General features: G+C 32.8%; 1 protein-coding gene across 13 annotated transcripts in view; it reads right to left on the bottom strand.

Annotated features, from left to right (window-relative positions):
• The window catches only part of LOC124158546 (disintegrin and metalloproteinase domain-containing protein unc-71), a 967603-nt gene that overhangs the window by 18350 nt on the left and 935316 nt on the right, over positions 1–13937 (bottom strand). For 6 of the 13 annotated variants that reach the window (XR_006864826.1, XM_046533685.1, XM_046533687.1 and 3 more), the window contains 9 exons: positions 13795–13903; positions 13056–13175; positions 12013–12094; positions 11457–11552; positions 10409–10577; positions 6955–7093; positions 4266–4421; positions 1718–1798; positions 604–674 (listed from right to left, as the gene is read on the bottom strand). Coding sequence is in view for 12 of the 13 variants with exons in the window: in XM_046533685.1 (XP_046389641.1) it covers positions 604–674; positions 1718–1798; positions 4266–4421; positions 6955–7093; positions 10409–10577; positions 11457–11552; positions 12013–12094; positions 13056–13175; positions 13795–13903 (1023 nt within the window). In the remaining variant the exon portion in view is untranslated. Of the gene's footprint in view, positions 1–603; positions 675–1717; positions 1799–4265; positions 4422–6954; positions 7094–9459; positions 9563–10408; positions 10578–11456; positions 11553–12012; positions 12095–13055; positions 13176–13794; positions 13904–13937 lie in introns of all 13 variants that reach the window. The other 7 variants (XM_046533688.1, XM_046533697.1, XM_046533690.1 and 4 more) reach the window with 5 other exon arrangements.

The raw sequence follows: 13937 nt of genomic DNA, 5'->3' as shown, positions 1-13937 counted from the left end.
ATGTTTAAGATTTTTATACATTGTGTTACGTTGGAGGGATTGAAAATTACTTATGGTACCATGACCTAAACCTGCCTTACACTCTTCATCCCTGATAAAAAGGGAATGAGGAAACTTGTTTCAAGGTAAAGAGCTAGACCAACATTTTGGCACCTAACAGGCTAAACAACGATAATGCAGAAAAATTTACTAAATAATAATAAAAGTAGGACAACATGAATAAGATTTAATAAACTATGACGATTTGAAGTTATTATAAGGAGAATTTTTCTCATGAAAAAAAATTGTATTGACTATTATCCACCATGATCAAAGCTCCTGTACACCTAAAAGATCCTATGCTCGTAAATGCTGTGTGTTGACAGATCTTCCTTTCACAGAGATGTGTGACTACAAAAACAAGTCGGTACATAAAAGGAGAGATAAATCTCCATGAGCTAATTTTAACCAGCATGATTTAATCCTATGAGCTACGAAGATTGAAATTCATTTCATGAAATTTCAAACCTAAAAAAATCCGCAGCATATGAAATACCCGCTGTTTGAAGAAGGGACCATTGGAGTCAATTGTACTGCTAGTGAATGATATGAAAGGCAACATACCTGAGTGTCCAGCTTCTTCCTCACTTCCAGACCCTCCGCCATGTCTTTTCAACTGCTGTAGCTTGTGCTCTCTGTAGGGGTGGGAAAATAACAAAAACAGGAGCATACAATTGTGCTTCAAATTACTTTATATAATACCAGCAAACATCAAAATCATTCAGCTACAGCACACAAAACAACCATGCAGAATGCACAAACAATTCTACTCAAGGAAGTGGTTTTGGAAAAAAATTACAATGCAATTGCATTCATGAAATTATCTTGAAAATAAAGTAACATCTCAAGTGATTGCCTGTTGCTCAGTACTGCTGGCCAATATATCACTCCATAGCACTACTACTTTGTACAATGTATCAAGATCCTCAAAATAAGAAGTATAAATACACAACGAATACTGTGAATAGCAAAACTAAAGTGAAAAAGCTAATTTGAGAGCCATTTTAGTTGCAAAACAGGAAGAGCATGAAATTAAGAGAAATACTTTTAACCAATGGCCAATACTTGAGTAAGTATACCAAATAACACACTCATTATAATATGTTGCCAGAGCAAACTTTTTAAAAGTTGCAGGAGTGTGCTAATGGTTTTAATACTATAGCTGAGCAGAGTTAGTGAATGTAAATCAAACAAACTGAATTTAATTTCGCAAAGTTCATACTAAGGGTGGATCAATATGCATGAACAATATTTTCTAAATAAGGAAGGAATTACTAAACTGAGAAAAAAGTTGATACTACAAACATTCACTCTATAAAATGACTTTGACATAAAAAAAGAAATAAAAACAGACTTTTGGGGCTAAATTTATATCTCAACAACAAGACTAAAAACATAAATTTGACATTCACAAACAAATGTGTGGTAAACAATGTGAACAGATTTTTTGAGAGATGTTCTTTTTTTCCAAATCTGGAGAGATTATTTCCGGTTAAGGCAACGATCCATTTCATTTCATGGAACAATGGTGTTGGTTAACCACGTTAAATGAGATTCTAGCCGAGCCTGGCTGCGGCCAAGATTATCTCCTCATCGTAGCTAACAACTGTCGAGACTGCCGACTGATTTGTCAAAATTGTGGGTTCTCAGTGTTTACCAAGATTCCACATAAACTAACTGCAAGCGTGATGAGCCTCCCGCTGTCATATGCGAGTGGTTGCTTGGCCGGTAGAGGACCCGCGTCTGAACGTCTGGCCGACTAACAACAGAGGAGACAAGATGTCTTTTGGTTTTGCATTCGAATTATGTAAATATATATCAATAAACTAGATCACTTAAAATTGACCTCATTAGTATTACAGTAGAACCCCGTTATAAGGTGGGCGTGGAAATTTATAATGAACACCCATGCAGTATAGGTGATTATCAATTGAACAACACTTAAATGTGAAGTGATTTTTCAAATGCTCTCAAGGCAATGAGAATATGATCAACAAATTTTTTTGAGCAATATTGCCATATTTACAAATCACTTGAATGAACTGATGCTCAGAGCTTAACTTAACTTAAACATTTAAATCACTTGGATGTCAACATATTGGCAAATACATTCATGATCCAAATGTTTAATAAACATATGACTAAGGAGAAGAAAACTGTATATATAGCATTGATCACACCACCCTTCAACCTTTTCCAAGTGACTGCATACACCAAATATGCAAAAAAGAATGTTTCATATCAATATGCAGATTTTAAAGAACATTTTTACGTTTGATACTCAGCGAAAAATCATTAGATTTGATTACTAATTTAAATTTTATTAGTTCATATAAATTTAATTTATTAATTTAATTATGATTGAACATAAAAGAGGAATACTAAATAACAGAGATTTAACAATCAACAAATTTCAAGGGTTCCGAGGTCAAACTGCAGCTTACCAATGAAGTGCTTATAAAAAATTAAATAAACTGCAATTTTACTAAGATTCAACAGGTGCTTGAGACTGGATTTCTCATAATTAATAGCTTTTGGGAACTTATTATTAGACATACTATTTAAAACAGCATGGAATGCTATTGAATTAGCGGATGTGCAATTGCTATTATCTATTTTGTGAAGAGAAAAATGCACAACTGTTTGTATGCTATCTATACACAATAAAAATACAGTGAAATATTGCCAATAAAATTTTTCTGAAAATTTTAAAAGAGGAGGTACTAGTTACAATTTTGACGTTTTGTTAGGCTTTTATCTAAAATTAGATTCAGAGCCTTAAATATGAATTAAAAAGTATTAGCTGAAATATGTTATAACAGGGCTCTACTGTATAGTTATGAGTTTCAGATAATCATGGCATGTAATTAATGAAAATAACATCTGCTTTAAAAGGCAGTACAACAATGATTAACATTATAAAAGGGCACATCATATCTTTGAAATATTTCTTTAAATTTTGATTTACACTCGACTCTACTAGAATTATAACAGCAAATATTAAGTGTGTTTATTCTTCTAAACTGACTGAAGTTTAGATAGAGAAATATGCGGTATAAAATAGAAATTCTATTTCTCATACTTTAATACACTTATGAAAAAAGTAGGTTAGTTGGATATCATAATGAAAATATTTAAATTTATGGTAAGAGAAACAGCAATTTTACTGTGAGATATATACATATATTCCTCCAGAACTGTTTTGTGCATTTAACAATATTGATCTATCATATTATTGGCAGGTTGTTACAAAGCACCATTTTTAGATTCTAAATAAGTTAATTCTTATATATGTAAGTAACATTTCTACAGAAGTATTGCTTTTACATGACTGACAGTTATTGATATTTTTTATGAGCAATTGAACATTAGTATACTGTTCTAAGTTAGTATGCCATAATTCCTCCTAATGAGGAAAGTACATAAACATTTATTTAGTTGTTAAATTCACATTCAGTATTATTGGCCAGTTATACAAATTGAGGGACACACTGATAACTGCTTTAAATTTCATTATTTTAAAATAAATTAACACCAACATCATTACAAGTTCATTTTCAGCAGTGATCTATTAAAGCCTTAAAAAAGGACTTCTAAAAATCTGAAACTATAGTATGTATGAGCCACTGGAAAAAAGCACAAAACAATGGTTTGCATAATTTACACTTTGCCATGTTCATGAACATGAGCAGACTGCACTAAGAACCAGCCGTCTGCACACAAATTGTATCAAAATATCCAGCATTGAAGCAACTAAATGAAGACTTGATCATTACAATAATTACTGTAAAAATGTAATTCATGGCAGTAAAAAGAATATACACTTAAACGAGAAAAAAACAATGAAATGCAAATAATACTGACCACAAATATGCGTTGGACTCATACATTTGCATACACACAATCCCACTCACTCAACAGAGCATATGTAAAAACAGAGCAATGATCTTACTCTCTTTTGGGAAAGGGCAGATGCATAAAATGAGTAGATATCACACACTACATTATCATTTATTTATAAATGAGAAGAAATGCCACACATTGGTCTTTAGGATCCCAGGGGGTTAATTCCCAGCTCATATCACATTATTACATGACATACGGTTCTGTCTAATTACAGTACATAACAACAAAGTATTGAAATGGAGTGGATTACAACATAACATGTCTCAGTAGTATTAAAATCCATAGGTTCTTTCAACAGTTAACCATCTGTGTAATCTTACCTATATGAAGGCATACTTCCAAAAGTGAGTATCTTGTTAACACTTTCCATTGCTGCTTCTTCGGGGTTATGACTAGGGGGGCCCTTCCCTGCAAACTTCTTCACCATTGGCTTTTTCACATATGGTGGGTCATACTTCGGCATGGTGCTCTTCCTTCTGATAGAAAGATTAAAAGCAGTATCCTCATCACGTTACAAGAAATTCAATTCGTTGAACAAGTTATGTGGTTCATTTGACAATTTATCAAGAATAAGTTTGACTTTGAAATTAATTTTATTCATTTCACTATGTTTCCAACTTTATTGGTCGTTAGTTAATTAGTTAATATTACTTAAAAGTCAAAATTGTAAGCAAAAATTTACATGGCTACAGTCAATGCACAGAAATGGATCAACTTTCATTTTGTTTTTTTTAAAATAAAACATTTAAATACTTAATATCAAGTGACTCTTTTCCATGATTACACATCATATGAGCAGTCAAGCTACGCTCAAGTAATTATAAAGTTTCCGAGAACCCAAAGACCAAGTAAACATGGCATTTTTATTAGTACCTGCTATTTGATGAAGTCACAATCCTAATGCATCTCACTTTATTGAATTCATACTTCATTGAAGATAAAGTACTTAGTACAGACTCAGTGAATGAGGATATGGACTTGCTATGAGAATTGTTTCTTTTGATCAGATTGACTGCACAGGAACTTGGTTCTTATTTACTACTCTACAGACACATTTTCAATGTCTACTTTTTATCAAAATGATATCAAAAAAGGAAACTGCTAACAACAACAACATTATCTGAATGCCATGCCAAATATTTGTCAAAAATTTAATGCAATATTATTTTTAAGAAAATTCAAATTACAAAATTATTCTGTTTTAACACATTAAAAGGAAAATATGCACCAAAATTGAGTCAAAACCTAAAATACAAGTTGTAAGAAGTGCACTTGGCAAATATACGTACTAATAAATTGAAGCTGACCAAGTGAGTTAAGTGGCAAAAACATGGCCATATTTTATCCAGCACACTCAAAAAAAAAGCCTTGGTGTAAAATTAACATGAAATGTAGGTACTACTTGAACCTATTTGGGTAAATATACAATATTCATGGTTAACTTTTGAGCAGAGCATCTACAGAGCAGAAATCAGTGAAACTAATGTTTAAGTGGTACTGAACATGTTATATTGCTCCTCGCATAAACCAGAGGAGTTTGCTAATATATATGTATATAAATATATATTTGCAACTAAATTCTAATTATTGATATTAAGGCACAAATGTGATTATATGTTAGTGGAGGTTAGGCACTCAAAATTCAAGTGCAGAGGAACTCATTTTAAGTTGAACTTCCCCTCAAATAATGTGGCTTAGCTACTACTTGATGCATTATTCCAAAAATGAATTTAACAAGAAAAATGACTAAACAGGGAAAAGTTCATCGTTTTGAAAATCAAAACGATGGAAGTTGAGAGTGCAATTTCACAGTGAATATGAAGCCAATTAAAGAATAGCAAAAAATGAAGCTGGATCTACCGATCTAAAACAGGATTAAACAATGAGTGAGTGACAGAATGGAACACACATAGGGGTCACTTTATCACTCACTCGTACCAACAGAAGGGAAAATATAACCTCCATTCAACGAAGGAAAATAGGAGTACTTGATCTTATGTGCAATCAACTAAGGGAATAAGTGCATGTATTTGGCTAGTTACCGTATTTACAGCAGGATGTTGATAATTACATACAAGAACTTTTTATAATTATGGTATGTATATATAGATATTTATAAATATATATACATGTATATACATTACTTATGCAGTGGATTGAAGAGAGAAAGATGATCAGATTAAGAGTGAGGCAGAGAAGGAGACAGAGAGAGAGAGACAGATAGAGAGAGAGGTAGGGGTGAAACGCACAGATACTCGCTCGCACGCATACTAGCACACTCACATACGTACAAAACGAGACACACCTACGGCTTGGGCACAACCACACTGAAAGATACAAGAACAGAACAACTAAAAACAGATAAACATAGAGGTTCCAACACAGAACACTGAAAGAACTGGTACATTTAAATACTGGTCAAGAGACAGGCCAGATATTTAAAAGCTTTTTTTAATATAGATTCCAAGAGGTATAGAGACAGCAAGGAAGCATTTTCTCAGGCAACCACCATGTAATTGCATGCAGGATAGTTATAAGTGTTTCAAAGATACACATTTGAATTTCTCAAATTTAACTACAGAAATTACTTTAAACAAAGCTACAGTATTTTCATTAACTCCATACATGCCTTTTTTTATTGGCCTGCTAACTGTTTCAATCAGTGTCATCAAATTAACATATAAGTGACCAATCACAAAACTACAAACAGTGAGACACCACAAAAAAACTACTTAGACAGTGCACTTCTTGAAGGAGATAGCAACAAAAACTGTGTGATATTGCGTACTTTGGTGATGCATTTTTATATCAGTGATTTCTCTATTAAGGCACGTGGATTATTCTCGTTAAAAAGAGGTATGTATTTGATGACAGCGATTGAGTTTTTTTTAAACACATACCCATGAAGAGAGAACATGAACATTTTATTTTTTTGGGAATGTGCATCCACTAATCTAATGGCTAGTATCTATTTATGGTAATAATGCTACCTTGTTTCTGCTCACTAACCTGAGGCAGAGGGAGAAGTTTTTGTGTACTACGACTGACCTGTAGCAGAGAGCCATCAGAGCAAATACAATAAACACACCCCCTACCACCGACATCAGCATTCCCACTAAGAACACTGTATTTGTACTGTGGTAGTTCTCTGCACAGTGCATGTGAATTTAAAAGTATCATTATCATTTTTCGAACGAATGTATGTGAGAGCGTATGTTTTCCCCAAGGAAAAAATGTCACATGTTCCGGGGTATTTTGTATAATTTTTTTTGCACAGCAGACAAATTCATTAATTTTTCATGTTAACACACACATATGCACGTGGCAGTTCCGAACATTTTGAAGACACATATATCCATTTTTAGATATGTGTAGAATGAGTTGTTTTTTTTTTTAATGAACAGGAGAATTTGTGTATTTGATTGCAGTACGTTAGTTGGGTTTGTTTGTTTTTGATATTTGTTCATCACGGATAACAGTTATGAAGCACGGCAGCACAACACACAAGGGGTTGGTTAGTGCATCACCCATCATCGTAGTTCGTGATTCAGTTATTGTTGGTCGCCACAAACCGGAGCACCAGAGGGCAGCAGCGTGCACCAGGCAAATGTGAGGAAGATCCACATCATCATGCAGACAGTTATATAAAGTAGAGAGAGGAAAAAAAAGAAAGAAAAGAAATCATGTCAGCAGCATTAACGCATGGCAAATTGCTCGTTCACGAGCAACACAAACTACATAGACCAATACAACATAGAGAACCAAGAGGTACATGTAGTGTCTGTACACGCACCAGTCACCAAAAGCACCAATAAGTTAAACTGCAAATAAGCCAGTTGCCGCACCCATTTTGCAATGGGGCCAGCAGGATAGGAGAACAGACTTGAATCTGAGCTACTGGTCAATGACATTTTGGGCAACAAATTTTTCTTTGTTCTGTTACAATGGAAACATGAAGCTTGATGTCAACACAGAGGATTCTTGATGAAGTATGTACAGGTAAACAGATTTAAAAAAAATTGAAACAAAAAAAATCCATGAGCCTACAAGGAGATGAGCATATGCATCAGTACACAACAGCAAATATGGCTGGGGGAAAGAAATGATGTTATGGGATGAAATTATTCTTGGGCCAATACTCATGGGAAGAGTTATGGACTCATACATATTTTTCAATTCTTCAAAATGTTTTAGCCTATATCATGAAATGATGACATTTATTTAATTCATAAAAAGAATTATTTAAGATGAGACAGTCAATTTAGTATTGATGGTGAAATTTTGCTTAGATTATCGCAAGCTTGTACTTCCAATGCTGTACACAACAATTCATACTATTTGAGAAATTCTTTCAGACCTCAGGATACACGTGGAAAAGATCACGTACTCAATGATGAATTATTTGGATAAGTGAGAGTAGAGCTCACCAAAACAACACTGCAAATTTAGAGGGAAGGGCCAGTTCCTTTCCCTGTGCCACTATGCTCAGCAAGAATCTTTAAGAATTTCTCTACCCACTAAGGTACTATGCTCTCCATGTAACGTGAAATACTTAAAAATGATGCCACTGTCAAAATGACAGCATTTTCATAAGTTTTTTGGAAAAAAAATTTACTAATGTATTAAAAAGAAGAACACAATTCTAGGTAATAAATTTCTGAGTTGTAGCAAATGCTACAAAAAATGAAATATGAAAGTGGATGTAAAGCGGCATGAAACCATACCATAAATATGGTGGCTAACTTTTTCCTGCAAGACTTCATGCACTGCTTCATTATGTAACAAAGTTAAATTACAGTAAAGAATACTACAAATGTTGGGATTGAACACTGCTGTGAAGACAATTGTATAAAGAACCTCGGTATTGACCCAAGTTTAAATGAAATGAAACCAGGAGTATATGCAGATGATAAAAGCTGCAATCAATCACAAAGAATAAGTAAGGGAACTCACTTTAAAAAGGAAAATTAAAAAAAATGGAAACACTTGCAAAATTTATAAAGCACCGAATATAAATTCAGCATCAGGGACACACTGATATTTATTTCCCTTGAATGACGTTTGTGGAGAAGGCTCTTGAGGTTTAACTGATGAGTTACAGATTTTCATTCTTACCCAAAATGTTGCCCAAAATAACATTTAATAACTATTGAAAATACAATTTTAGTATTCAAATTTAACAGAAATACCTCAAGAATAGAGAGGTGCAATTTTAGCCACATTAAGAGGCAATTATAGCGATATGGAGCACTGAATTCAGCTAAGGACTAACATATCTAGCATTCAAGTCTGTTGGTTTGGATGACCTTAAAAAAACTGCAAAAATGTACATTTAGTAGCTCACACACCGTACACTCACTCTCTCAAGACAAACAACAAAGCGACATTTTCTCAATCAGACATGGAGTACACCAGGATACCACTGCTCGGGGATATTTCCAAATTACACATGAAGCACAACAGCAAAGTCTACCCTGGATACAAGCAAAGGGAACTACATCTCCGACACTGTACCTGTAGCAAACAGCCATTAGTGCAAAGCAAATGAAGACTCCCTTAACCACCCCTACCAGAATAAACACCATAGACAGGGTACTGAGGTTGTTATTGCTCCCTCCTGCAATGAAACGGCTTGATTAGCAAGACATACTCACACAATTCTCAAATACAATTGTTATAGAAAAGAGAGATGGATCAAAATGGATATTTACTGAGCTGATGAAGAGGATTGTAAAAATCTTAGGCAAAAAATATCACATCAGTTCACATAGATCTCATTTCTAAACAAATATTTGGAGAAAAAAATTTATGGAACTATCTAATATTGAACACTACTGACACCCTTCTAACACCTTAAGATGTGAAAATAGTAAGCATAGCAACTGGTATGGTGACAATAATGATGAATATGATAGCAAAAATGAATTTGACTGAAATGTTATAATGGAAGAATAATAAGAAAGAAATGATAATATGGATTTATGAAAGAAATGAATCTCCAAAGAATTCCAGTAAGAAAACAAGGAATAAATTAAAACACAGATGGCAGCTCCAGCACTTGGTCCTGCAAAAAAGAACATTCATGGCATAATTCTTCATCATTTGACAGTCATATGAAAGGAGACAATCCAAAATACAAATTTTCCTCCAACCCCATGATTGATGACACAACTAAAGAGTCATTTACTACAGAATTCAATGTTAATATTTTTTCATTACACATTCATTATGTTTTCTTATCCATGTAAAGTAGGGAAATGTTTTGTAAAAATGTTGAAGTGACTTCAGAAATTTAGCTTTAGCATCCAACTTTCAAGAAATTCTCAATATGTTATTATTAGAAAAAACTATAATGCAAAAAAATCACAAAATTAAAACAATCATTGGAAATTAATTTAAAAAATCACTTGATATGGAATTCTATATCACTTATAAAGAGGAATATCATTCAAACGACACTTACCATAAGGGGTCTCTTTTTTCTCCATCTTACTTTCAAGGTCATTCGTCTTAGATTTTTCTACTTGAGTGATAGTAGCAGTTGTTACGGGGGTTGTGACTTCAAACTGAATTGAACAGTCTGAGCCACTCCAACCAATTTCACAGTAACACTTGTTGACATTTGTACAGACCTTGAATGAAAAGCCAAGTTTGAGAAGCTCATATTTATCACATAATAATGGCCAAAATTTAATTGTATTCATAAATATGCATAATTTATCCCAAGAAGCCATGAATATATCATATAACTACAGCATGAAGCAATTTTATCCAAAGGCACATAAGTTTTATATGATAATTTCAGAATTATTAACTACTACCTAACTGGACATTGGGACATTTGACTTTGAAAATTACAAAAATTTAAGAGTTTGCATTTTCCTGACAACACAAAATGAATTACGGCAGTTTATGGCTAATCCTTAAAAAATTATTTTGACACACAGTACGTCATGAAAATGCACTTTATAAGTATGTATGAAGAATTTCAAAACATTAATTCTTCCACCAAAATCATGAAAATTAGCTATTTTTGCATTTTCAACTTTAGCAATAGCTTTGGCAATAAAAATCAAAAGGAATTATGAACCGTTTTTGGGTAATAAGTTTATACACAGTCCCAAACATTAAATGCATAGCAAATTTTCTTTACTTGAAAGCTCAGAAAACTCTCTGTACTGTTGTTGATAAATGGTCGCCATATCATAACCAAGAAAATAAAACAAAACAAATCTTGAACAACCTAAGCATGAGATTGATATTCAAAAAATTCCTTTTATCTAAAATGGTTGAGTAACTACTGAGGAGTGCTTGGCATGGATTAATCCACTGAAAAATCAATCTCTGATCGATTGACGCACCTCTATATGAGAGTAAAATCACAGAAAATATAGCATATTTTTCATTTATGAATGCATGAATAATATTTTTCAAGAAGCCAATCTATGTCATTATTACCTTCTATCATTTCAAGCACATTTATGTATCATAAATACATTGCGAGTACTCACCCCATGGCCTGAACATTCATGGTTATTGTGGTTGCTGGGGCATTTCCCTTGATCAATATGAGGAAATATACTAGTGCATGTTTGATTGACACATATCTGAAATTCAAATGGAAACAAGAAACATTATCCAGAACTTGCATCCATGGAAAGCATGCGTCATAACAGACATCACAAGAGAAAACCATTACCCGGAATTCATAAATTAGTTATACGTATATAAAATGATGACAACATTTCTAATCTCCATTATTGACAAGAAGTTAAGTATCCATTTCTATTTTAAATTACAAAGCATAAAATTTGCAAGGTACAAATAAAAAAATATGGGCATGAAAAGCCTTGTTCCAAGAACATTTTCAATACTAGCATTAAACACTACACCTTTACAAACAGCAACTAAAAAGGAATAAAAAGAAAAATCCAATAGAATGGAATAAAATTGTAATGTCTAATGCATAAATTATTGCTTCTGAAAGTAATGCACAATGATGAATCAACTGATGATAATTAACAAAGAATCATGCCAATAAAAAATTTAAGATAGCAAATATCTTACCAAATTATCTCCACATGGAGTACCATCTCTGACTAAGCCCATATCAGGGATCTCTGGCAGGTCAATGGTTCCACTAGTGGCCCTGAAAAGCAATGACAACAATAAAATGAACATGTGATTCTATAAAATCGGAGTTAAGATGACTGATTGTATTTATACTGATTATATTTTGCTTTTTTCAGTGACATATTACTCCTTTAAAACTTATCCTATCACCTTGAAAAGTGTTTATATTGAGGACCGTTTTCAGCATTTGTCTATTTTTCAGATTTAAAATATTTGTATGAGAGTGAATTATGAGGCAAAATTTTCAAATTTGAGACAAATTAAATGTTGATAAGGGTGTAAATAATATGCTCTGAAAATCTGAATGAGATAAAATGAGTATTAAGAGAGAAATCCGTCACCAAAAAAGACGACTCGAGCAGGAAGCACCAGTCCTCGTAATGATAAAATGAAAAACACGCAACTCAATAAACATCCTTGAAACACCGTGACCCGCAACACAATTTGTTATGCTGGTAGCCGTATCAGTAGGATACAAACCTCCCTGGTTAACTTAAAATTCAGCCTGATTGACATTAAGTGGGTCAAAACAGGAATTCATGTTTTTTTATCATCATAATTTAAAAAATGTCATTATAGTAAACAGGTTCCTTCGAAAAAATGATTAGATATTGCAAATATTACACTTGAGCCTAGGATTTCAGCTGAGTAACTCCATTTTTGTATCAAATTGAGAAAAAATATAAAAATCGATGAAAATAATCAATTTATTGACATATATAAATTGTTAAAATCCCTGGTTTCACGTAGTTTAATAAAAATTCGATGAATCACAAATGTACACAATACAAAGCGATGATTTTAATTTCTGATGACTATGTATTACCAAGAGTTTAAGTTCATTTTTATTAACAATTAGTTCCAAAAATTTACACCTCCTTTCATCAAGTCTATGCTAAAACTTCTTACTAGACACAGTCTAAATGTACAAAATTACCACACTAATTTTTTTTTTGATTTAGTAAACTTTTACTCACTTGCACTCATACTCCACTCCTTTGATTGATATGATGGTTCTAGAGTAGAGTTGGTCCATGCCAGCAACAATTGGGTAACGATTCCCTAGTTGACACTGAAGAGATCCACATCGGACATTCCTAAAAAGAAATTAGAGCATGAAATAAAACTGACCAATTTTGGAAACCCCAATCAAGTAATTTAAATGTGTTCTCAATCTTTCCACCATAATGCTTTTAAGATAAAAAGGAAATTATTGAAAGAATTAAAAAAAAACAGGCAGATTCTTATTGACTGAAAAGTAGAATACTTCTGGTGAGCTATTGAAGTACCTTCTATGTTAGCTTTCAGAAACTTGAAGTTAAATTGGTGGATTGATAACTTGAGCGAATTTTCAAACAAAACATGAAGATGTAAATATGTACTAGTACAAGAAATAATTAATATATTCAATTGAGGACTAATATTTAATACTGAGAAATATCTGTTATTATAATAAAAATCTAAAGTCACCACAAATGAGGAGTTAAGTATTAAAACATGCATACATTTTAAACCACAGAAAAAGGAATCATGCTTCCATTTGAGAAATCCAAAGAAAGTATTTTAAGACAGATCTTTGGTATGTAATATAGGGCAAATATTTAGCAAAGACATGGAGTTACATGACTGAAAACATGGTTTCACATAACTGAATATGTTACTGAGTTAGCAAGAGAAAAACTTAAAACATGAATAAAGTCCTTTCATATGACTTACTCTGGTTCACACTTCTTGTATTGGCCATTATTGTCTGTCCCACAATGGCCATTGATAGAACCTTTAGAATTAAATTGTTCATAGCACTGTTTATCCCCAGCAACACCACCTGGAAAATTATACATAATATTAAGTACATAAAT

The sequence above is a fragment of the Ischnura elegans genome, chromosome 5 (assembly GCF_921293095.1).
Source record: "Ischnura elegans chromosome 5, ioIscEleg1.1, whole genome shotgun sequence".
NCBI classification, from domain to species: Eukaryota; Metazoa; Arthropoda; class Insecta; order Odonata; family Coenagrionidae; genus Ischnura; species Ischnura elegans.
Note: the sequence above shows the minus strand (reverse complement) of the source record. Positions and strands in the feature narration are given on the sequence as shown.